Consider the following 26,301-nt stretch of genomic DNA (forward strand, 5'->3'; position numbering starts at 1 on the left):
CACACTAACACTCACTAACACTAACACTCTCACTCACACTAACACTAACACTCACTAACACTCACTAACACTCACACTAACACTCTCACTCACACTAACACTCTCACTCACTAACACTCACTAACACTAACACTCTCACTCACACTAACACTCTCACTCACACTAACACTCTCACTCACACTAACACTAACACTCACTAACACTAACACTCACACTAACACTCTCACTCACACTAACACTCACACTAACACTCTCACTCACACTAACACTCTCACTCACACTAACACTAACACTCACTAACACTCACACTAACACTAACACTCTCACTCACACTAACACTCACACTAACACTCTCACTCACACTAACACTCACTAACACTAACACTCTCACTCACACTAACACTCTCACTCACACTAACACTCTCACTCACACTAACACTCACTAACACTAACACTCTCACTCACACTAACACTCTCACTCACACTAACACTCTCACTCACACTAACACTCACTAACACTAACACTCTCACTCACACTAACACTCACACTCTCACTCACACTAACACTCACTAACACTAACACTCACTAACACTAACACTCTCACTCACACTAACACTCACACTAACACTAACACTCACACTAACACTCTCACTCACACTAACACTCACTAACACTAACACTCACTAACACTAACACTCTCACTCACACTAACACTCTCACTCACACTAACACTCTCACTCACACTAACACTCACTAACACTAACACTCTCACTCACACTAACACTCTCACTCACACTAACACTCTCACTCACACTAACACTCACTAACACTAACACTCTCACTCACACTAACACTCACACTAACACTCTCACTCACACTAACACTCACTAACACTAACACTCACTAACACTAACACTCTCACTCACACTAACACTCACACTAACACTAACACTCACACTAACACTCTCACTCACACTAACACTCACTAACACTAACACTCACTCACACTAACACTCACACTAACACTCACTAACACTAACACTCACTAACACTAACACTCTCACTCACACTAACACTCACACTAACACTAACACTCACACTAACACTCTCACTCACACTAACACTCACTAACACTCACACTAACACTAACACTCTCACTCACACTAACACTCTCACTCACACTAACACTAACACTCACTAACACTAACACTCACACTAACACTCTCACTCACACTAACACTAACACTCACACTAACACTCTCACTCACACTAACACTAACACTCACTAACACTCACACTAACACTAACACTCTCACTCACACTAACACTCACTAACACTAACACTCACTAACACTAACACTCTCACTCACACTAACACTCTCACTCACACTAACACTCTCACTCACACTAACACTCACTAACACTAACACTCACTAACACTAACACTCTCACTCACACTAACACTCACACTCACTAACACTAACACTCTCACTCACACTCTCACTCACACTAACACTCACTAACACTAACACTCTCACTCACACTAACACTCTCACTCACACTAACACTCTCACTCACACTAACACTCACTAACACTAACACTCTCACTCACACTAACACTAACACTAACACTCTCACTCACACTAACACTCTCACTCACACTAACACTCTCACTCACACTAACACTCTCACTCACACTAACACTCACTAACACTCACACTAACACTAACACTCTCACTCACACTAACACTCTCACTCACACTAACACTAACACTCACTAACACTAACACTCACACTAACACTCTCACTCACACTAACACTAACACTAACACTCACACTAACACTCTCACTCACACTAACACTAACACTCACTAACACTCACACTAACACTAACACTCTCACTCACACTCTCACTCACACTAACACTCACACTAACACTCTCACTCACACTAACACTCACACTAACACTCTCACTCACACTAACACTCACACTAACACTAACACTCTCACTCACACTCTCACTCACACTAACACTCACACTAACACTCTCACTCACACTAACACTCACTAACACTAACACTCACTAACACTAACACTCTCACTCACACTCTCACTCACACTAACACTCACTAACACTAACACTCACTAACACTAACACTCTCACTCACACTAACACTCACACTAACACTCTCACTCACACTAACACTAACACTCACTAACACTAACACTCACTAACACTAACACTAACACTCTCACTCACACTAACACTCACTAACACTAACACTCACTAACACTAACACTCTCACTCACACTAACACTCTCACTCACACTAACACTAACACTCACTAACACTCACTAACACTCACACTAACACTAACACTCTCACTCACACTAACACTAACACCCACTAACACTCACTAACACTCACACTAACACTAACACTCACACTAACACTAACACTCACTAACACTCACTAACACTCACTAACACTAACACTCACACTAACACTAACACTCACTAACACTAACACTCACTAACACTAACACTCACACTAACACTCTCACTCACACTAACACTCTCACTCACACTAACACTCACTAACACTAACACTCTCACTCACGCTAACATTCTCACTAACACTCTCAATAACACTAACACTCAATAACACTAACACTCTCAGTAACACTAACACTCTCAATAACACTAACACTCTCAATAACACTCTCACTAACTCTCGCACCACCACAGTGTAAAACTACCAACTACAACATTCTCTATATTACAGATATATCACAGATCTTTATGACACATTTGTGTCAATGACCCTGATGGAGCTTCTTCTGAAGTCTGGAGTCTGCCGCTTTGCTCCTACTCACACACACACACACACACACACACACTCACACACACTCACACACATACACACACACTCTGTCGCTTTCACATCTTTGATTTTTTTTCACTTCCATCTCTCTCATGTTCACTCCAAGCTGCACTCGTCATTCAAGAGGCTCCATCAGGGCCGAGTGCTTCTTAGGTGTGTGTGTGTGAGTGTGTGTGTGTGTGTGTGTGTGTGTGTGAATGTGTGTGTGAATGTGAGTGGAGAGATATGGAGTGAAGTCTAATAAAAACTGGGATTACATTTTAAAGTAAGGCTCTAAATGACCAACATATATATGAAATGCTCTCTCAACCACCCCTCCTCTCTCTCTCTCTCTCCCTCCCCTGCCTCTCTCTCTCTCTCTGATCCTCTCTTCTCTGTGGTTTATGTGAGTGGAGGACTGGATTAGTGTGAGAGAGAAGAGTGCTGGATGAAGATGATAATAATAATAATAATAATAATGATATTAATAATAATGATATTAATAATAAGAGAGATGGAGTGATAGACTGACCTACAGATGTAAAGTGACTGAGACCTGAAGAGCCGTGGAGTTAAAACCCCAGCAGTGTGTAGCAGGAGGAGGTGTGTGTGTGTGTGTAGCAGGAGGAGGTGTGTGTGTGTGTGTAGCAGGAGGAGGTGTGTGTGTGTGTGTAGCAGGAGGAGGTGTGTGTGTGTGTGTAGCAGGAGGAGGTGCGTGTGTTTGTGTAGCAGGAGGAGGTGTGTGTGTTTGTGTAGCAGGAGGAGGTGTGTGTGTGTGTGTAGCAGGAGGAGGTGTGTGTGTTTGTGTAGCAGGAGGAGGTGTGTGTGTGTGTGTAGCAGGAGGAGGTGCGTGTGTTTGTGTAGCAGGAGGAGGTGCGTGTGTTTGTGTAGCAGGAGGAGGTGTGTGTGTGTGTGTAGCAGGAGGAGGTGCGTGTGTGTGTAGCAGGAGGAGGTGTGTGTGTGTGTGTAGCAGGAGGAGGTGTGTGTGTTTGTGTAGCAGGAGGAGGTGCGTGTGTTTGTGTAGCAGGAGGAGGTGTGTGTGTGTGTGTAGCAGGAGGAGGTGCGTGTGTTTGTGTAGCAGGAGGAGGTGTGTGTGTGTGTGTAGCAGGAGGAGGTGCGTGTGTGTGTAGCAGGAGGAGGTGTGTGTGTGTGTGTAGCAGGAGGAGGTGTGTGTGTTTGTGTAGCAGGAGGAGGTGCGTGTGTTTGTGTAGCAGGAGGAGGTGTGTGTGTGTGTGTAGCAGGAGGAGGTGTGTGTGTTTGTGTAGCAGGAGGAGGTGCGTGTGTGTGTGTAGCAGGAGGAGGTGCGTGTGTGTGTGTAGCAGGAGGAGGTGCGTGTGTTTGTGTAGCAGGAGGAGGTGTGTGTGTGTGTGTAGCAGGAGGAGGTGTGTGTGTGTAGCAGGAGGAGGTGTGTGTTTGTGTAGCAGGAGGAGGTGTGTGTGTGTGTAGCAGGAGGAGGTGTGTGTGTGTGTGTAGCAGGAGGAGGTGTGTGTGTGTGTGTAGCAGGAGGAGGTGTGTGTGTGTGTGTAGCAGGAGGAGGTGCGTGTGTTTGTGTAGCAGGAGGAGGTGTGTGTTTGTGTAGCAGGAGGAGGTGTGTGTGTGTGTAGCAGGAGGAGGTGTGTGTGTGTGTGTAGCAGGAGGAGGTGTGTGTGTGTGTGTGTAGCAGGAGGAGGTGTGTGTGTGTAGCAGGAGGAGGTGCGTGTGTGTGTGTAGCAGGAGGAGGTGCGTGTGTTTGTGTAGCAGGAGGAGGTGTGTGTGTGTGTAGCAGGAGGAGGTGTGTGTGTGTGTGTAGCAGGAGGAGGTGTGTGTGTGTGTGTGTGTAGCAGGAGGAGGTGTGTGTGTGTGTGTAGCAGGAGGAGGTGCGTGTGTTTGTGTAGCAGGAGGAGGTGTGTGTGTGTGTGTGTAGCAGGAGGAGGTGTGTGTGTGTGTAGCAGGAGGAGGTGTGTGTGTTTGTGTAGCAGGAGGAGGTGTGTGTGTGTGTGTAGCAGGAGGAGGTGTGTGTGTGTGTGTAGCAGGAGGAGGTGTGTGTGTTTGTGTAGCAGGAGGAGGTGTGTGTGTGTGTGTAGCAGGAGGAGGTGTGTGTGTTTGTGTAGCAGGAGGAGGTGTGTGTGTGTGTGTAGCAGGAGGAGGTGTGTGTGTGTGTAGCAGGAGGAGGTGTGTGTGTGTGTGTAGCAGGAGGAGGTGTGTTTGTGTAGCAGGAGGAGGTGTGTGTGTGTGTGTAGCAGGAGGAGGTGTGTTTGTATAGCAGGAGATGTGTGTGTGTGTAGCAGGAGGAGGTGTGTGTGTGTAGCAGGAGGAGGTGTGTGTGTAGCAGGAGGAGGTGTGTGTGTGTGTGTAGCAGGAGGAGGTGTGTGTGTATAGCAGGAGGATGTGTGTGTGTTTGTGTAGCAGGAGGAGGTGTGTGTGTAGCAGGAGGAGGTGCGTGTGTTTGTGTAGCAGGAGGATGTGTGTGTGTGTGTGTGTAGCAGGAGGAGGTGTGTGTGTGTGTGTGTGTAGCAGGAGGAGGTGTGTGTGTGTGTGTAGCAGGAGATGTGTGTGTGTGTGTAGCAGGAGGAGGTGTGTGTGTGTGTGTGTAGCAGGAGGAGGTGTGTGTGTGTGTGTAGCAGGAGGAGGTGTGTGTGTGTAGCAGGAGGATGTGTGTGTGTTTGTGTAGCACGAGGAGGTGTGTGTGTGTAGCAGGAGGTGGTGTGTGTGTAGCAGGAGGAGGTGTGTGTGTATAGCAGGAGGATGTGTGTGTGTTTGTGTAGCACAAGGAGGTGTGTGTGTGTGTAGCAGGAGGTGGTGTGTGTGTAGCGGGAGGTGGTGTGTGTGTAGCAGGAGATGTGTGTGTGTTTGTGTAGCACGAGGAGGTGTGTGTGTGTAGCAGGAGGAGGTGTGTGTGTAGCAGGAGGTGGTGTGTGTGTAGCAGGAGGTGGTGTGTGTGTAGCAGGAGGAGGTGTGTGTGTTTGTGTAGCACGAGGAGGTGTGTGTGTGTAGCAGGAGGTGGTGTGTGTGTGTAGCACGAGGAGGTGTGTGTGTGTCTGTGTTGTCTACACAGAGTCGTTGTGTCACGTAACACTAACCTCAAAGTGTGTGCCAGTTACACACACACACACACACACACACACAGCAGTGGAAGTCAGACACAGAGCAGATTAGCTGCTAATGGCTAACAGCTAGAGAGTTGACCGGCTATGCTGGATGGTGGTGTGGGTCTCATCCTGTGATTGGCTGTTGGTGGTCATGAGGTCATGGTGGTGTTCCTTAGAGGCAGATTATTGTGTGGCATCAACATGAACTTTAATAAAAACCAGTTTATGGTGTTCAGGAGGATAAAGCAGAGAGCTAACATACTCTCCCTCCTCTCTCCCTCCTCTCTCTCTCTCTCTCTCTCTGTGTGTGTCTCTCTCTGACACACTCTCTCTCTCTCTCTCTTTCTGACTCTCTCTCTCTCACTCTCTCTCTCTCTCTCTCTGTGTCTCTCTGACACTCTTTCTCTCTCTCTCTCTCTCTCTCTCTCTCTCTCTCTCTCTCTCTCTGTGTGTGTGTCTCTCTCTCTCTCTCTCTCTCTCTCTCTCTCTCTCTGTGTCTCTCTCTGACTCCCCCCCGCCCTCTCTCCATCCAGGGTTTTCCAGCTTGAGATCCTTCTAGTGCACTTGTGACATTTTCTATCTAGATTTAATTACTGCTGCTTGTCCTAACCTGTGACAGCGTGATGAAATCCTCTCTGTGTCTGTGCAGAAATATCATTTCCATAAAGTCATGAATATTTAGACACCCACACACACACACACATGTCTGTAATATCCACCTGCCATCTCTTTAGTGTTTCAGGTCCTGCTCCAGTCCCAACATTTAACACAGCAGGATATCAAACCACTCATATCTTTCACCTGTGTGTGTGTGTTTGTGTGTGGGTGTGTTATATTAGGTGTATCTGCTTGCATGTTCTAGAGCAGAGTTGTCCGTTATTTTTTAGCCCCTTTAGTCACACTGCACAGTACCTTTCCCCCACTAACTAGATCCAGCTGGACTGAGTGTCTCCTGCATGTGTAGTGTATTAGATCTGAAGTGTAAGATCACAGCCCAACACACACCAGCGGAGAATAAATAGGAGAATGAGTGTGAGGATGAGAATGAGTGTGAGGATGAGAATGAGTGTGAGGATGAGAATGAGTGTGAGGATGAAGATGAATGTGAGAATGAGGATGAGTTTGAGAATGAGGATGAGTGTGAGAATTAGTGTGAGGATGAGTGTGTGAGGATGAGTGTGACGATGAGAATAAGTATGAGGATGAGTGTGAGGATGAAGATACACTATATTGCGAAAAGTATTCACTCACCCATCCAAATAATCAGAATCAGGTGTTCCAATCACTTCCATGGCCACAGGTGTATAAAATCAAGCACCTAGGCATGCAGACTGTTTTTACAAACATTTGTGAAAGAATGGGTCGCTCTCAGGAGCTCAGTGAATTCCAGCGTGGAACTGTGATAGGATGCCACCTGTGCAACAAATCCAGTCGTGAAATTTCCTCGCTCCTAAATATTCCACAGTCAACTGTCAGCTGTATTATAAGAACGTGGAAGTGTTTGGGAACGACAGCAACTCAGCCACGAAGTGGTAGGCCACGTAAACTGACGGAGCGGGGTCAGCGGATGCTGAGGCACATAGTGCGAAGAGGTCGCCAACTTTCTGCAGAGTCAATTGTTACAGACCTCCAAACTTCATGTGGCCTTCAGATTAGCTGAAGAACAGTGCGCAGAGAGCTTCATGGAATGGGTTTCCATGGCCGAGCAGCTGCATCCAAGCCATACATCACCAAGTGCAATGCAAAGCGTCGGATGCAGTGGTGTAAAGCACGCCGCCACTGGACTCTAGAGCAGTGGAGACGCGTTCTCTGGAGTGACGAATCGCGCTTCTCCATCTGGCAATCTGATGGACGAGTCTGGGTTTGGCGGTTGCCAGGAGAACGGTACTTGTCTGACTGCATTGTGCCAAGTGTAAAGTTTGGTGGAGGGGGGATTATGGTGTGGGGTTGTTTTTCAGGAGCTGGGCTTGGCCCCTTAGTTCCAGTGAAAGGAACTCTGAATGCTTCAGCATACCAAGACATTTTGGACAATTCCATGCTCCCAACTTTGTGGGAACAGTTTGGAGCTGGCCCCTTCCTCTTCCAACATGACTGTGCACCAGTGACCAAAGCAAGGTCCATAAAGACATGGATGACAGAGTCTGGTGTGGATGAACTTGACTGGCCTGCACAGAGTCCTGACCTCAACCCGATAGAACACCTTTGGGATGAATTAGAGCGGAGACTGAGAGCCAGGCCTTCTCGTCCAACATCAGTGTGTGACCTCACAAATGCGCTTCTGGAAGAATGGTCAAAAATTCCCATAAACACACTCCTAAACCTTGTGGACAGCCTTCCCAGAAGAGTTGAAGCTGTTATAGCTGCAAAGGGTGGACCGACGTCATATTGAACCCTATGGATTAGGAATGGGATGTCACTTAAGTTCATATGCGAGTCAAGGCAGGTGAGAGAATACTTTTGGCAATATAGTGTAAGTGTGAGGATGAAAATGAGGACAAGTTTGAGAATTAGTGTGAGGTTGAGAATGAGGATGAGGATGAGGATAAGTGTGAAGATGAGGGTGGGAATGAGGATGAGTGTGTGTGTGTATAGGTGTGTATTTTAGTCATGGTGTGTGTGTGTATAGGTGTGTATTTTAGTCATGGTGTGTGTGTGTGTGTATAGGTGTGTATTTTAGTCATGGTGTGTGTGTGTGTGTATAGGTGTGTATTTTAGTCATGGTGTGTGTGTGTATAGGTGTGTATTTTAGTCATGGTGTGTATGTGTGTGTGTATAGGTGTGTATTTTAGTCATTGTGTGTGTGTATAGGTGTGTATTTTAGTCGTGGTGTGTGTGTGTGTGTATAGGTGTGTATTTTAGTCATGGTGTGTGTGTGTATAGGTGTGTATTTTAGTCATGGTGTGTGTGTGTGTGTGTGTGTATTTTAGTCATGGTGTGTGTGTGTATTTTAGTCATGGTGTGTGTGTGTATAGGTGTGTATTTTAGTCATGGTGTGTGTGTGTGTGTATAGGTGTGTATTTTAGTCATTGTGTGTGTGTGTGTATAGGTGTGTATTTTAGTCATGGTGTGTGTGTGTGTATAGGTGTGTGTTTTAGTCATGGTGTGTGTGTGTATTTTAGTCATGGTGTGTGTGTGTATAGGTGTGTATTTTAGTCATGGTGTGTGTGTGTGTGTATAGGTGTGTATTTTAGTCATGGTGTGTATGTGTGTGTATAGGTGTGTATTTTAGTCATGGTGTGTGTGTGTGTATAGGTGTGTATTTTAGTCATGGTGTGTGTGTGTATAGGTGTGTATTTTAGTCATGGTGTGTATGTGTGTGTATAGGTGTGTATTTTAGTCATGGTGTGTGTGTGTGTATAGGTGTGTATTTTAGTCATGGTGTGTGTGTGTGTGTATAGGTGTGTATTTTAGTCATGGTGTGTGTGTGTGTGTGTATAGGTGTGTATTTTAGTCATGGTGTGTGTGTATAGGTGTGTATTTTAGTCATGGTGTGTGTGTGTGTGTGTATAGGTGTGTATTTTAGTCATGGTGTGTGTGTGTGTGTATAGGTGTGTATTTTAGTCATGGTGTGTGTGTGTATTTTAGTCATGGTGTGTGTGTGTATAGGTGTGTATTTTAGTCATGGTGTGTGTGTGTGTGTATAGGTGTGTATTTTAGTCATGGTGTGTGTGTGTGTGTGTGTATAGGTGTGTATTTTAGTCATGGTGTGTGTGTATAGGTGTGTATTTTAGTCATGGTGTGTGTGTGTGTGTGTATAGGTGTGTATTTTAGTCATTGTGTGTGTGTATAGGTGTGTATTTTAGTCATGGTGTGTGTGTGTATTTTAGTCATGGTGTGTGTGTGTGTATAGGTGTGTATTTTAGTCATGGTGTGTGTGTGTATAGGTGTGTATTTTAGTCATGGTGTGTGTGTGTGTGTGTGTATAGGTGTGTATTTTAGTCATGGTGTGTGTGTGTGTGTGTATAGGTGTGTATTTTAGTCATGGTGTGTATGTGTGTGTGTATAGGTGTGTATTTTAGTCATGGTGTATAGGTGTGTATTTTAGTCGTGGTGTGTGTGTGTATAGGTGTGTATTTTAGTCATGGTGTGTGTGTGTGAGTGTGTGTATTTTAGTCATGGTGTGTGTGTGTATTTTAGTCATGGTGTGTGTGTGTATTTTAGTCATGGTGTGTGTGTGTATAGGTGTGTATTTTAGTCATGGTGTGTGTGTGTGTATAGGTGTGTATTTTAGTCATGGTGTGTGTGTGTGTGTGTATAGGTGTGTATTTTAGTCATGGTGTGTGTGTGTGTATAGGTGTGTATTTTAGTCATGGTGTGTGTGTGTGTGTGTGTGTGTATAGGTGTGTATTTTAGTCATGGTGTGTGTGTGTGTGTATAGGTGTGTATTTTAGTCATGGTGTGTGTGTGTGTGTATAGGTGTGTATTTTAGTCATGGTGTGTGTGTATAGGTGTGTATTTTAGTCATGGTGTGTGTGTGTGTGTATAGGTGTGTATTTTAGTCATGGTGTGTGTGTGTGTGTATAGGTGTGTATTTTAGTCATGGTGTGTGTGTATAGGTGTGTATTTTAGTCATGGTGTGTGTGTGTGTATAGGTGTGTATTTTAGTCATGGTGTGTGTGTGTGTATAGGTGTGTATTTTAGTCATGGTGTGTGTGTGTGTGTATAGGTGTGTATTTTAGTCATGGTGTGTGTGTGTGTGTATAGGTGTGTATTTTAGTCATGGTGTGTGTGTATAGGTGTGTATTTTAGTCATGGTGTGTGTGTGTGTGTGTATAGGTGTGTATTTTAGTCATTGTGTGTGTGTATAGGTGTGTGTTTTAGTCATGGTGTGTGTGTGTATTTTAGTCATGGTGTGTGTGTGTATAGGTGTGTATTTTAGTCATGGTGTGTGTGTGTGTGTATAGGTGTGTATTTTAGTCATGGTGTGTGTGTGTGTGTGTATAGGTGTGTATTTTAGTCATGGTGTGTGTATAGGTGTGTATTTTAGTCATGGTGTGTGTGTGTGTGTGTATAGGTGTGTATTTTAGTCATTGTGTGTGTGTATAGGTGTGTATTTTAGTCATGGTGTGTGTGTGTATTTTAGTCATGGTGTGTGTGTGTGTATAGGTGTGTATTTTAGTCATGGTGTGTGTGTGTATAGGTGTGTATTTTAGTCATGGTGTGTGTGTGTGTGTGTATAGGTGTGTATTTTAGTCATGGTGTGTGTGTGTGTGTGTATAGGTGTGTATTTTAGTCATGGTGTGTATGTGTGTGTGTATAGGTGTGTATTTTAGTCATGGTGTATAGGTGTGTATTTTAGTCGTGGTGTGTGTGTGTATAGGTGTGTATTTTAGTCATGGTGTGTGTGTGTGAGTGTGTGTATTTTAGTCATGGTGTGTGTGTGTATTTTAGTCATGGTGTGTGTGTGTATTTTAGTCATGGTGTGTGTGTGTATAGGTGTGTATTTTAGTCCCGGTGTGTGTGTGTGTGTGTGTATAGGTGTGTATTTTAGTCATGTGGTGTGTGTGAATGTGTATAGGTGTGTATTTTAGTCCCGGTGTGTGTGTGTGTGTGTGTGTATAGGTGTGTATTTTAGTCATGTGGTGTGTGTGAATGTGTATAGGTGTGTATTTTAGTCATGGTGTGTGTGTGTATAGGTGTGTATTTTAGTCATGGTGTGTGTGTGTGAGTGTGTGTATTTTAGTCATGGTGTGTGTGTGTATTTTAGTCATGGTGTGTGTGTGTATTTTAGTCATGGTGTGTGTGTGTATAGGTGTGTATTTTAGTCATGGTGTGTGTGTGTGTATAGGTGTGTATTTTAGTCATGGTGTGTGTGTGTGTATAGGTGTGTATTTTAGTCATGGTATTTGTGTTTGTGTGTATAGGTGTGTATTTTAGTCATGGTGTGTGTGTATAGGTGTGTATTTTAGTCATGGTGTGTGTGTGTATAGGTGTGTATTTTAGTCATGGTGTGTGTGTATAGGTGTGTATTTTAGTCATGGTGTGTGTGTGTGTGTATAGGTGTGTATTTTAGTCATTGTGTGTGTGTGTATTTTAGTCATGGTGTGTGTGTGTATAGGTGTGTATTTTAGTCATGGTGTGTGTGTGTGTGTATAGGTGTGTATTTTAGTCATGGTGTGTGTGTGTGTGTATTTTAGTCATGGTGTGTGTGTGTGTATAGGTGTGTATTTTAGTCATGGTGTGTGTGTGTATAGGTGTGTATTTTAGTCATGTGGTGTGTGTGAATGTGTATAGGTGTGTATTTTAGTCATGGTGTGTGTGTGTGTATAGATGTGTATTTTAGTCATGGTGTGTGTGAATTTGTATAGGTGTGTATTTTAGTCATGGTGTGTGTGTGTGTGTGTATATAGGTGTGTATTTTAGTCATGGTATTTGTGTGTGTGTATAGGTGTGTATTTTAGTCATGGTGTGTGTGTGTGTGTATAGGTGTGTATTTTAGTCATGGTGTGTGTGTGTATAGGTGTGTATTTTAGTCATGGTGTGTGTGTGTGTGTATAGGTGTGTATTTTAGTCATGTGGTGTGTGTGTGTGTGTATAGGTGTGTATTTTAGTCATGTGGTGTGTGTGTGTGTGTATAGGTGTGTATTTTAGTCATGGTGTGTGTGTGTATAGGTGTGTATTTTAGTCATGGTGTGTGTGTGAGTGTGTGTATAGGTGTGTATTTTAGTCCCGGTGTGTGTGTGTGTATAGGTGTGTATTTTAGTCCCGGTGTGTGTGTGTGTGTATAGGTGTGTATTTTAGTCATGGTGTGTGTGTGTGTGTATAGGTGTGTATTTTAGTCATGGTGTGTGTGTGTGTATAGGTGTGTATTTTAGTCATGGTGTGTGTGTGTGTATAGGTGTGTATTTTAGTCATGGTGTGTGTGTGTGTATCGGTGTGTATTTTAGTCATGGTGTGTGTGTGTGTGTGAGTGTGTATAGGTGTGTATTTTAGTCACGGTGTGTGTGTGTATAGGTGTGTATTTTAGTCACTGTGTGTGTGTGTGTGAGTGTGTATAGGTGTGTAGTCACAGTGTGTGTGTGTGTGTATGTGTGTGTGTGAGTGTGTATAGGTGTGTATTTTAGTCACGGTGTGTGTGTGTGTGTATGTGTGTGTGTGAGTGTGTATAGGTTTGTATTTTAGTCACTGTGTGTGTGTGTGTGTGTGTGTGTGTGAGTGTGTATAGGTGTGTAGTCACAGTGTGTGTGTGTGTGTGTATGTGTGTGTGTGAGTGTGTATAGGTGTGTATTTTAGTAACGGTGTGTGTGTGTGTGTATGTGTGTGTGAGTGTGTATAGGTGTGTATTTTAGTCACGGTGTGTGTGTGTGTGAGTGAGTGTGTATAGGTGTGTATTTTAGTCACAGTGTGTGTGTGTGTGTGTGTGAGAGTGTGTATAGGTGTGTATTTTAGTCACGGTGTGTGTGTGTGAGTGAGTGTGTATAGGTGTGTATTTTAGTCACGGTGTGTGTGTGTGTGTGTGTTTGTGAGTGAGTTTGTATAGGTGTGTATTTTAGTCATGGTGTGTGTGTGTGTGAGTGTGTATAGGTGTGTATTTTTGTCACGGTGTGTGTGTGTGTGTGTGAGTGTGTATTTTAGTCACGGTGTGTGTGTGTGAGTGTGTATAGGTGTGTATTTTAGTCACGGTGTGTGTGTGTGTGTGAGTGAGTGTGTATAGGTGTGTATTTTAGTCACGGTGTGTGTGTGTGTGTGAGTGTGTATAGGTGTGTTTTTGTCACGGTGTGTGTGTGTGTGTGAGTGTGTATAGGTGTGTATTTTAGTCACGGTGTGTGTGTGTGTGTGAGTGAGTGTGTATAGGTGTGTATTTTAGTCACGGTGTGTGTGTGTGAGTGTGTATAGGTGTGTTTTTGTCACGGTGTGTGTGTGTGTGTGAGTGAGTGTGTATAGGTGTGTATTTTAGTCACGGTGTGTGTGTGTGAGTGTGTATAGGTGTGTTTTTGTCACGGTGTGTGTGTGTGTGTGAGTGAGTGTGTATAGGTGTGTATTTTAGTCACGGTGTGTGTGTGTGAGTGTGTATAGGTGTGTTTTTGTCACGGTGTGTGTGTGTGTGTGAGTGAGTGTGTATAGGTGTTTTTGACTTAAAGCGGCGCAGTGCAGACTGATAGGTGTAGGACATTACAGTATCTGGGAGCATATTCGAGCGCACACTCGCGGTGTTTTGTCACAATAATGTGTGTGTGTGTTTGTGTGATCGCGCTTGCGGAGAGAGATGTCAGTCAAAATTGCGTACAGTAAGCGGCAACAGTGCTCAACTAAACCGATCAACATTTAGTTAATTCCTCTACACTCTGGGGGCAAAATTTGGGATAAAACATTCAGAGGTAGATTAAAATCATTCGGGTCTCGAGCCCTGATTAGCCCTAGCGACTCCCCTGGGTAGAGGACTATAGAGTTACAGCACAAACACTCTGTTTTACATTAAACACCATATTCTGGAAGATCTGTTCTTGTGTGTGTGTGTGTGTGTGTTATTCTTCCAAACACTGTTTTTAGTAGAGTAGACACTTCTTTCTCTTTATTATTACACAGACATCACACCGCACCTGTAATGCTTGGCCCTCTATCATCGCTGCTCATGCTGTAGGTTGTTTAGAATTCAGAATTAATAACATAGTGTGTGTGTGTGTGTGTGTGTGTGTGTGTTTTGCAGATAAGTTTAATGCATATGTGACTCTGAAGGTTCAGAATGTTAAGAGCACAACCATCACAGTGCGCGGAGACCAACCATGCTGGGAGCAGGACTTCATGTTGTGAGTACTTAACTACACACACACACACACACACACACACACACACCGCTGTCTCTCAGGTATGTTGTGCTCTGGAACAGAACAATCCTCTATTTGTTTGATGAATTATTTTCTCTCCATCTTTTAGCGAGCTGGCAGTTTCATGCTGACAACTCAGGACACACCCCCTCACTGTGACTGACAGCTACACAGGGCACACCCCCTCATTGTGACTGCACAGGACACACCCCATCCTGCACAGGACACACCCCCTCACTGTGACTTACATCTTCACAGGACACACCCCCTCACTGTGACTGACAGCTACACAGGAGACACTCCCTCACTGTGACAGCTACACTGACAGTCACTGTGACTGACAGGTACACAGGACACACCCCCTCACTGTGACTGACAGGTACACAGGACACACCCCCTCACTGTGACTGACAGCTACACAGGACACACCCCCTCACTGTGACTGACAGGTACACAGGACACACTCCCTCACTGTGACTGACAGGTACACAGGACACACCCCCTCACTGTGACTGACAGCTACACAGGACACACTCCCTCACTGTAACGTGACAGCTACACAGGACACACCCCTCACTGTGACTGACAGGTACACAGGACACACACCCTCACTGTGACTGACAGGTACACAGGACACACACTCCCTCACTGTGACTGACAGCTACACAGGACACACTCCCTCACTGTGACTGACAGCTACACAGGACACACCCCTCACTGTGACTGACAGCTACACAGGACACACCCCCTCACTGTGACTGACAGGTACACAGGACACACACTCCCTCACTGTGACTGACAGCTACACAGGACACACCCCCTCACTGTGACTGACAGGTACACAGGACACACCCCCTCACTGTGACTGACAGGTACACAGGACACACACTCCCTCACTGTGACTGACAGCTACACAGGACACACCCCCTCACTGTGACTGACAGGTACACAGGACACACACTCCCTCACTGTGACTGACAGCTACACAGGACACACCCCTCACTGTGACTGACAGCTACACAGGACACACCCCCTCACTGTGACTGACAGGTACACAGGACACACACTCCCTCACTGTGACTGACAGCTACACAGGACACACCCCCTCACTGTGACTGATAGCTACACAGGACACACACCCCTCACTGTGACTGACAGCTACACAGGACACACCCCCTCACTGTGACTGACAGCTACACAGGACACACCCCCTCACTGTGACTGAGATGTTCGGCTTCACCTCTGACTGATACACGGCACTGACACTGGAGACTCCTTCACCACACACACACACACACACACACACACACACGCATAGACATATATATATATATATTACTTTAAGAAAACTTGCCCACACGTTTATGTGGCGTATTTGCTGTACCTGTTAATGCACTGTTACTATGGAATATGCTAATGTATTAATTCAAGTGTGTGAGAGTAACGTTTATGAGAGTAACATGTGTGAGAGTAATGTGTGTGTGAGAGTAATGTGTATGTGAGAGTAACGTGTGTGAGAGTAATGTGTGTGAGAGTAATGTGTATGTGAGAGTAACGTGTGTGAGAGTAATGTGTGTGAGAGTAATGTGTGTGTGAGCGTAATGTGTGTGAGAGAGTAATGTGTGTGTGAGCGTAATGTGTGTGAGAATAATGTGTGTGTGAGAGAAATGTGTGTGTGAGAGTAATGTGTGTGAGAGTAATGTGTGTGTGTGTGTGAGAGAGTAATGTGTGTGAGAGAGTAATGTGTGTGTGTGTGAGAGAGTAATGTGTGTGAGAGAGTAATGTGTGTGAGAGAGTAATGTGTGTGTGTGTGTGTGTGTGTGTGTGTGTGAGAGAGTAATGTGTGTGAGAGAGTAATGTGTGTGTGTGTGTGTGTGTGAGAGTAATGTGTGTGTGTGTGTGTGAGAGTAATGTGTGTGTGTGAGAGTAATGTGTGTGTGTGAGAGTAATGTGTGTGTGTGAGAGTAATGTGTGTGAGAGAGAGTAATGTGTGTGTGAGAGTAATGTGTGTGAGAGAGTAATGTGTGTGTGTGTGAGAGATTAATGTGTGTGTGTGAGAGAGTAATGTGTGTGAGAGAGAGTAATGTGTGTGTGTGAGAGAGAGTAATGTGTGTGTGTGAGAGAGAGTAATGTGTGTGAGAGAATAATGCGTGTGAGAGAGTAAAGTGTATGAGAGTAATGTGTGTGTGTGAGAGTAATGCGTGTGTGTGAGTAATGCGTGTGTGAGAGTAATGCGTGTGTGAGAGTAATGCGTGTGAGAGAGTAATGTGTGTGAGAGAGAGTAATGTGTATGAGAGTAATGTGTGTGTGTGAGAGTAATGTGTGTGTGAGAGAGTAATGTGTATGAGAGTAATGTGTGTGTGTGAGAGTAATGTGTGTGTGAGAGAGTAATGTGTGTGTGAGAGAGTAAAGTGTATGAGAGTAATGTGTGTGTGAGAGTAATGTGTGTGTGTGAGAGTAATGTGTGTGAGACAGAGTAATGTGTGTGTGTGAGAGTAATGTGTGTGTGAGAGAGTAATGTGTGTGTGAGAGAGTAATGTGTGTGTGAGAGAGTAAAGTGTATGAGAGTAATGTGTGTGTGTGAGAGTAATGTGTGTGTGAGAGTAATGTGTGTGTGTGTGAGAGTAATGTGTGTGTGTGAGAGTAATGTGTGTGTGAGAGAGTAATGTGTGTGTGAGAGAGTAAAGTGTATGAGAGTAATGTGTGTGTGTGAGAGTAATGTGTGTGTGTGTGAGAGTAATGTGTGTGAGAGAGTAATGTGTGTGTGTGAGAGTAATGTGTGTGAGAGTAATGTGTGAGAGAGTAATGTGTGTGTGTGAGTAGTGTGTGTGTGTGAGAGTAGTGTGTGTGTGTGAGAGTAATGTGTGTGAGAGTAATGTGTGTGTGTGTGAGAGAGAAATGTGTGTGAGAGAGTAATGTGTGTGAGAGTAATGTGTGTGTGTGTGACAGAGAAATGTGTGTGTGAGAGAGTAAAGTGTGTGAGAGAGAGTAATGTGTGTGTGTGTGAGAGTAATGTGTGTGAGAGAGAGAAATGTGTGAGAGAGAGAGTAATGTGTGTGTGTGAGAGAGTAATGTGTGTGTGAGAGAGTAATGTGTGTGTGAGAGAGTAATGTGTGTGTGAGAGAGTAATGTGTGTGAGAGAGAGAGTAATGTGTGAGAGAGAGAGTAATGTGTGTGTGAGAGTGAGAGTAATGTGTGTGTGTGTGAGTGAGAGTAATGTGTGTGTGTGAGAGTAATGCGTGTGAGAGAGTAAAGTGTATGAGAGTAATGTGTGTGTGTGAGAGAGTAATGTGTGTGTGAGAGAGTAATGTGTGTGTGTGAGAGTAATGTGTGTGTGTGAGAGTAATGTGTGTGTGACAGTAATGCGTGTGTGAGAGTAATGCGTGTGAGAGAGTAATGCGTGTGAGAGAGTAATGCGTGTGAGAGAGAGTAATGCGTGTGAGAGAGTAATGCGTGTGAGAGAGTAATGTGTGTGAGAGAGAGTAATGCGTGTGTGACAGTAATGCGTGTGTGAGAGTAATGCGTGTGAGAGAGTAATGCGTGCGAGAGAGTAATGCGTGCGTGAGAGTAGTGTGTGTGTGTGAGAGAGTAATGTGTGTGTGTGAGAGAGTAATGTGTGTGAGAGAGAGTAATGTGTGTGAGAGAGAGTAATGTGTGAGAGAGAGAGTAATGTGTGTGAGAGTAATGTGTGAGAGAGTAATGTGTGTGTGTGTGTGTGTGAGAGAGTAATGTGTGTGTGTGTGTGTGAGAGTAATGTGTGTGTGTGTGTGTGTGAGAGTAATGTGTGAGAGAGTAATGTGTTTGTGAGAGAGTAATGTGTGTGTGTGTGTGTGTGAGAGTAATGTGTGTGTGTGTGTGTGAGAGTAATGTGTGTGTGTGAGAGTAATGTGTGTGTGAGAGTAATGTGTGTGTGAGAGAGTAATGTGTGTGTGAGAGAGTAATGTGTGTGAGACAGAGTAATGTGTGTGTGAGAGTAATGTGTGTGTGAGAGTAATGTGTGTGTGAGAGCGTAATGTGTGTGTGTGAGAGTAATGTGCGTGAGAGAGAGTAATGTGCGTGAGAGAGAGTGTGTGAGAGAGAGTAATGTGTGAGAGAGAGTAATGTGTGAGAGAGAGTAATGTGTGAGAGAGTAATGTGTGTGAGAGTAATGTGTGTGTGAGAGCGTAATGTGTGTGTGTGAGAGTAATGTGCGTGAGAGAGTAATGTGTGAGAGAGAGTAATGTGAGAGAGTAATGTGTGAGAGAGTAATGTGTGTGTGAGAGCGTAATGTGTGTGAGAGTAATGTGTGTGTGTGAGAGTAATGTGTGTGTGAGAGAGTAATGTGTGTGTGAGAGTAATGTGTGAGAGAGTAATGTGTGTGTGAGAGCGTAATGTGTGTGAGAGTAATGTGTGTGTGTGAGAGTAATGTGTGTGTGTGAGAGAGTAATGTGTGTGAGAGAGTAATGTGTGTGTGAGAGTAATGTGTGTGAGAGTAATGTGTGTGTGAGAGTAATGTGTGTGTGAGAGTAATGTGTGTGTGTGTGTGTGTGTGTGAGAGTAATGTGTGTGTGTGTGTGTGAGAGTAATGTGTGTGTGTGTGTGTGAGTAATGTGTGTGTGTGTGTGTGAGAGAGTAGTGTGTGTATGAGAGTAATGTGTGTGTGTGTGTGAGAGAGAGTAATGTGTGTGTGTGTGTGTGAGAGAGAGTAATGTGTGTGTGTGTGAGAGTAGTGTGTGTGTGTGTGTGTGAGAGAGAGAGTAATGTGTGTGTGTGTGTGTGAGAGAGTTATGTGTGTGAGAGAGTAGTGTATGAGAGTAGTGTGTGTGTGAGAGAGTAATGTGTGTGAGAGAGTAATGTGTGTGTGTGAGAGTAATGTGTGTGTGTGTGTGTGTGTGTGAGAGTAATGTGTGTGTGTGTGTGTGAGAGTAATGTGTGTGTGTGTGTGTGAGTAATGTGTGTGTGTGTGTGAGAGAGTAGTGTGTGTATGAGAGTAATGTGTGTGTGTGTGTGAGAGAGAGTAATGTGTGTGTGTGTGTGTGAGAGAGAGTAATGTGTGTGTGTGTGAGAGTAGTGTGTGTGTGTGTGTGAGAGAGAGAGTAATGTGTGTGTGTGTGTGTGAGAGAGTAATGTGTGTGAGAGAGTAAAGTGTATGAGAGTAATGTGTGTGTGTGAGAGTAATGTGTGTGTGTGAGAGTAATGTGTGTGTGAGAGAGTAATGTGTGTGTGAGAGAGTAATGTGTGTGTGAGAGAGTAATGTGTGTGTGTGTGTGAGAGAGTAATGTGTGTGTGTGTGTGTGTGAGAGTAATGTGTGTGTGTGTGTGTGTGTGAGAGTAATGTGTGTGTGTGTGTGAGAGTAGTGTGTGTGTGTGAGAGTAATGTGTGTGTGTGTGTGTGTGTGAGAGAGTAATGTGTGTGTGTGTGTGTGAGAGAATAATGTGTGTGTGTTTGAGAGAGAGTAATGTGTGTGTGTGTGTGTGTGTGAGAGTAATTGTGTGTGTGTGTGTGAGAGTAATGTGTGTGAGAGAGTAATGTGTGTGTGTGTGTGTGAGAGAGTAATTGTGTGTGTGTGTGTGAGAGTAATGTGTGTGAGAGAGTAATGTGTGTGTGTGTGTGAGAGAGTAATGTGTGTGAGAGAGTAATGTGTGTGAGAGAGTAATGTGTGTGTGTGTGTGTGTGTGTGAGAGAGTAATGTGTGTGAGAGAGTAATGTGTGTGTGTGTGTGTGTGTGTGAGAGTAATGTGTGTGTGTGTGTGTGAGAGTAATGTGTGTGAGAGAGTAATGTGTGTGTGTGAGAGAGTTATGTGTGTGTGTGAGAGAGTAATGTATGTGAGAGAGAGTAATGTGTGTGTGAGAGTAATGTGTGTGAGAGAGTAATGTGTGTGTGTGTGAGAGATTAATGTGTGTGTGAGAGAGTAATGTGTGTGTGTGTGAGAGTAATGTGAGAGAGAGAGAGTAATGTGAGAGAGAGAGAGTAATGTGTGTGAGAGAGTAATGTGTGTGTGAGAGTAATGTGTGTGTGAGAGTAAGGCGTGTGTGAGAGTAATGCGTGTGTGAGAGTAATGCGTGTGTGAGAGTAATGCGTGTGTGAGAGTAATGCGTGTGAGAGAGTAATGTGTGTGAGAGAGAGTAATGTGTATGAGAGTAATGTGTGTGTGTGAGAGTAATGTGTGTGTGAGAGAGTAATGTGTATGAGAGTAATGTGTGTGTGTGAGAGTAATGTGTGTGTGAGAGAGTAATGTGTGTGTGAGAGAGTAAAGTGTATGAGAGTAATGTGTGTGTGAGAGTAATGTGTGTGTGTGAGAGTAATGTGTGTGAGACAGAGTAATGTGTGTGTGTGAGAGTAATGTGTGTGTGAGAGAGTAATGTGTGTGTGAGAGAGTAATGTGTGTGTGAGAGAGTAAAGTGTATGAGAGTAATGTGTGTGTGTGAGAGTAATGTGTGTGTGAGAGAGTAATGTGTGTGAGACAGAGTAATGTGTGTGTGTGAGAGTAATGTGTGTGAGAGTAATGTGTGAGAGAGTAATGTGTGTGTGTGTGAGAGTAGTGTGTGTGTGTGAGAGTAATGTGTGTGAGAGAGAGTAAAGTGTGTGAGAGTAATGTGTGTGTGTGTGAGAGAGAAATGTGTGTGTGAGAGAGTAATGTGTGTGAGAGTAATGTGTGTGTGTGTGACAGAGAAATGTGTGTGTGAGAGAGTAATGTGTGTGATAGAGTAATGTGTGTGTGAGAGAGTAATGTGTGTGAGAGAGAGAAATGTGTGAGAGAGAGAGTAATGTGTGTGTGTGAGAGAGTAATGTGTGTGATAGAGTAATGTGTGTGTGAGAGAGTAATGTGTGAGAGAGAGAGTAATGTGTGTGTGAGAGAGAAATGTGTGAGAGAGAGAGTAATGTGTGTGTGTGAGAGAGTAATGTGTGTGAGAGTAATGTGTGTGAGAGAGAGTAATGTGTGTGTGAGAGAGTAATGTGTGTGTGAGAGAGTAATGTGTGTGAGAGAGAGTAATGTGTGTGAGAGAGAGTAATGCGTGTGAGAGAGTAATGTGTGTGAGAGAGAGTAATGCGTGTGTGACAGTAATGCGTGTGTGAGAGTAATGCGTGTGAGAGAGTAATGCGTGTGAGAGAGTAATGTGTGTGAGAGAGAGTAATGTGTGTGAGAGAGAGTAATGTGTGTGTGAGAGTAATGCGTGTGTGAGAGTAATGCGTGTGTGAGAGTAATGCGTGTGAGAGAGTAATGCGTGTGAAAGAGTAATGCGTGTGAGAGAGTAATGTGTGTGAGAGAGTAATGTGTGTGAGAGAGAGTAATGTGTGTGTGAGAGTAATGCGTGTGAGAGAGTAATGCGTGTGAGAGAGTAATGCGTGTGAGAGAGTAATGCGTGTGAGAGAGTAATGTGTGTGAGAGAGTAATGTGTGTGAGAGAGTAATGTGTATGAGAGTAATGTGTGAGAGAGTAATGTGTGTGTGAGAGAGTAAAGTGTATGAGAGTAATGTGTGTGTGAGAGAGTAATGTGTGTGTGTGAGAGTAATGTGTGTGTGAGACAGAGTAATGTGTGTGAGACAGAGTAATGTGTGTGTGTGAGAGTAATGTGTGTGAGAGTAATGTGTGTGAGAGTAGTGTGTGAGTAATGTGTGTGAGAGTAATGTGTGTGAGAGAGTAATGTGTGTGTGTGTGAGAGAGTAATGTGTGTGTGTGTGAGAGTAATGTGTGTGTGAGAGAGTAATGTGTGTGAGAGTAATGTGTGTGTGTGAGAGTAATGTGTGTGTGAGAGAGTAATGTGTGTGAGACAGAGTAATGTGTGTGTGAGAGTAATGTGTGTGTGAGAGTAATGTGTGTGTGAGAGTAATGTGTGTGTGTGAGAGTAATGTGCGTGAGAGAGAGTAATGTGTGAGAGAGAGTAATGTGTGAGAGAGAGTAATGTGTGAGAGAGAGTAATGTGTGAGACAGAGTAATGTGTGTGAGAGTAATGTGTGTGAGAGTAATGTGTGAGAGAGAGTAATGTGTGAGAGAGAGTAATGTGTGAGAGAGAGTAATGTGTGAGAGAGTAATGTGTGAGAGAGTAATGTGTGTGTGAGAGCGTAATGTGTGTGAGAGTAATGTGTGTGTGTGAGAGTAATGTGTGTGTGAGAGAGTAATGTGTGTGTGAGAGTAATGTGTGTGAGAGTAATGTGTGTGAGAGTAATGTGTGTGAGAGTAATGTGTGTGTGTGAGAGTAATGTGTGTGTGAGAGAGAGTAATGTGTGTGAGAGAGTAATGTGTGTGTGTGAGAGAGTAATGTGTGTGTGTGAGAGAGTAATGTGTGTGAGAGAGTAATGTGTGTGTGTGAGAGTAATGTGTGTGTGTGTGTGTGTGAGAGTAATGTGTGTGTGTGTGTGTGAGAGTAATGTGTGTGTGTGTGTGAGTAATGTGTGTGTGTGTGTGAGAGAGTAGTGTGTGTATGAGAGTAATGTGTGTGTGTGTGTGAGAGAGAGTAATGTGTGTGTGTGTGTGTGTGTGTGAGAGAGAGTAATGTGTGTGTGTGTGAGAGTAGTGTGTGTGTGTGTGTGAGAGAGAGAGTAATGTGTGTGTGTGTGTGTGTGTGTGAGAGAATAATGCGTGTGAGAGAGTAAAGTGTATGAGAGTAATGTGTGTGTGTGTGAGAGTAATGTGTGTGTGTGTGAGAGTAATGTGTGTGTGTGTGAGAGTAATGTGTGTGTGTGAGAGTAATGTGTGTGTGAGAGTAATGTGTGTGTGAGAGTAATGTGTGTGAGAGTAATGTGTGTGTGAGAGTAATGTGTGTGTGTGTGAGAGAGAGGGAATGGGAGTGTGTGTGTGAGAGTAGTGTGTGTGTGAGAGAGTAATGTGTGTGTGTGTGTGTGAGAGAGTAATGTGTGTGTGTGTGTGTGTGAGAGAATAATGTGTGTGTGTGTGAGAGAGAGTAATGTGTGTGTGTGTGTGTGTGAGAGTAATTGTGTGTGTGTGTGTGAGAGTAATGTGTGTGAGAGAGTAATGTGTGTGTGTGTGTGAGAGAGTAATTGTGTGTGTGTGTGAGAGTAATGTGTGTGAGAGAGTAATGTGTGTGTGTGTGAGAGAGTAATGTGTGTGAGAGAGTAATGTGTGTGAGAGTAATGTGTGTGTGTGTGTGAGAGTAATGTGTGTGAGAGAGTAATTGTGTGTGTGTGTGTGAGAGTAATGTGTGTGAGAGAGTAATGTGTGTGTGTGTGTGAGAGAGTAATGTGTGTGAGAGAGAGTAATGCGTGTGTGAGAGTAATGCGTGTGTGAGAGTAATGCGTGTGAGAGAGTAATGCGTGTGAGAGAGTAATGCGTGTGAGAGAGTAATGTGTGTGAGAGAGTAATGTGTGTGAGAGAGAGTAATGCGTGTGTGAGAGTAATGCGTGTGTGAGAGTAATGCGTGTGAGAGAGTAATGCGTGTGAGAGAGTAATGCGTGTGAGAGAGAGTAATGCGTGTGAGAGAGTAATGCGTGTGTGAGAGTAATGCGTGTGAGAGAGTAATGCGTGTGAAAGAGTAATGCGTGTGAGAGAGTAATGTGTGTGAGAGAGTAATGTGTGTGAGAGAGAGTAATGTGTGTGTGAGAGAGTAAAGTGTATGAGAGTAATGTGTGTGTGAGAGTAATGTGTGTGTGAGAGAGTAATGTGTGTGTGAGAGAGTAATGTGTGTGTGTGTGAGAGTAATGTGTGTGTGAGAGAGTAATGTGTGTGTGAGAGAGTAATGTGTGTGTGAGAGTAATGTGTGAGAGAGAGTAAAGTGTGTGAGAGTAATGTGTGTGAGAGAGTAAAGTGTGTGAGAGTAATGTGTGTGAGAGAGTAAAGTGTGTGAGTAATGTGTGTGAGAGTAATGTGTGTGTGAGAGAGTAATGTGTGTGTGTGTGAGAGTAATGTGTGTGTGTGAGAGAGTAATGTGTGTGTGTGTGTGTGAGAGTAATGTGTGTGTGTGTGTGAGAGAGAGTAATGTGTGTGAGAGAGTAATGTGTGTGTGTGAGAGTAATGTGTGTGTGTGTGTTTGTGTGTGTGAGAGAGTAATGTGTGTGTGTGTGTGTGTGTGTGTGAGAGAGTAATGTGTGTGTGAGAGAGTAATGTGTGTGAGAGAGTAATGTGTGTGTGTGTGTGAGAGAGTAATGTGTGTGTGTGTGTGTGTGTGAGAGAGTAATGTGTGTGTGTGTGTGAGAGAGTAATGTGTGTGTGTGTGAGAGAGTAATGTGTGTGAGAGAGTAATGTGTGTGAGAGTAATGTGTGTGTGTGAGAGTAATGTGTGTGTGTGTGAGAGTAATGTGTGTGTGTGTGAGAGAGTAATGTGTGTGAGAGTAATGTGTGTGTGTGTGAGAGAGTAATGTGTGTGTGTGAGTAATGTGTGTGAGAGTAATGTGTGTGTGAGAGAGTAATGTGTGTGAGAGTAATGTGTGTGTGTGAGAGTAATGTGTGTGTGTGTGTGTGTGAGAGAGTAATGTGTGTGTGTGTGTGTGAGAGAGTAATGTGTGTGTGTGTGAGAGAGTAATGTGTGTGAGAGAGTAATGTGTGTATGAGAGTAATGTGTGTGTGTGTGTGAGAGAGTAATGTGTGTGTGTGTGAGAGTAATGTGTGTGTGAGAGAGTAATGTGTGTGTGAGAGAGTAAAGTGTATGAGAGTAATGTGTGTGTGTGTGAGAGTAATGTGTGAGAGAGAGTAATGTGAGAGAGAGAATGTGTGTGTGTGTGAGAGTAATGTGTGAGAGAGAGTAATGTGTGAGAGAGAGAGTAGTGTGTGTGTGAGAGAGTAATGTGTGTGTGAGAGAGTAATGTGTGTGTGAGAGTAATGTGTGTGAGAGTGTGTGTGTGTGTGTGTGTGAGAGAGTACTGTATGTGTGTGAGAGAGTAATGTGTGAGAGAGTAATGTGTGTGAGAGTAATGTGTGTGTGTGAGAGAGTAATGTGTGTGTGAGAGTAATGTGTGTGTGTGTGAGAGAGTAATGTGTGTGTGTGTGAGAGTAATGTGTGTGTGTGTGTGAGAGAGTAATGTGTGTGTGTGTGTGTGTGAGAGTGAGGTGTGTGTGTGTGTGTGTGTGTGAGAGTAATGTGTGTGTGTGTGAGAGTAATGTGTGTGTGTGTGAGAGTAATGTGTGAGAGAGAGTAATGTGAGAGAGAGAATGTGTGTGTGTGTGAGAGTAATGTGTGAGAGAGAGTAATGTGTGTGAGAGAGATGAGTGTGTGTGTGTGAGAGAGTGTGAGAGTAATGTGTGTGTGTGAGAGAGTAATGTGTGTGAGAGAGTAATGTGTGTGTGTGTGAGAGAGAGTAATGTGTGTGTGTGAGAGAGTAATATGTGTGAGAGAGTAGTGTGTGTGTGTGTGAGAGAGTAATGTGTGTGAGAGAGTAGTGTGAGAGAGTAATGTGTGAGAGAGTAATGTGTGTGTGTGTGAGAGTAATGTGTGTGAGAGAGTAATGTGTGTGTGTGTGTGTGTGTGAGAGTAATGTGTGTGTGTGTGAGAGAGTAATGTGTGTGTGTGTGTGAGAGTAATGTGTGTGTGTGTGAGAGTAATGTGTGTGTGTGTGAGAGAGAAATGTGTGTGTGAGAGAGTAATGTGTGTGAGAGAGTAATGTGTGTGTGAGAGAGTAATGTGTGAGAGAGTAAAGTGTGTGAGAGAGAGTAATGTGTGTGTGTGTGAGA

The 26,301-nt window shown here is 44.0% G+C and overlaps 1 protein-coding gene across 1 annotated transcript in view; it reads left to right on the forward strand.

The window, feature by feature from the left end:
- The window catches only part of LOC131343237 (protein unc-13 homolog B), a 221,579-nt gene that overhangs the window by 46,268 nt on the left and 149,010 nt on the right, over nucleotides 1–26,301 (forward strand). The window contains exon 3 of the mRNA XM_058374765.1: nucleotides 14,580–14,679. Coding sequence (XP_058230748.1) covers nucleotides 14,580–14,679 — 100 coding nt within the window. The remainder of the gene's footprint in view (nucleotides 1–14,579; nucleotides 14,680–26,301) is intronic.

Source organism: Hemibagrus wyckioides, linkage group LG22 (assembly GCF_019097595.1).
Source record: "Hemibagrus wyckioides isolate EC202008001 linkage group LG22, SWU_Hwy_1.0, whole genome shotgun sequence".
Classification (NCBI taxonomy): domain Eukaryota; kingdom Metazoa; phylum Chordata; class Actinopteri; order Siluriformes; family Bagridae; genus Hemibagrus; species Hemibagrus wyckioides.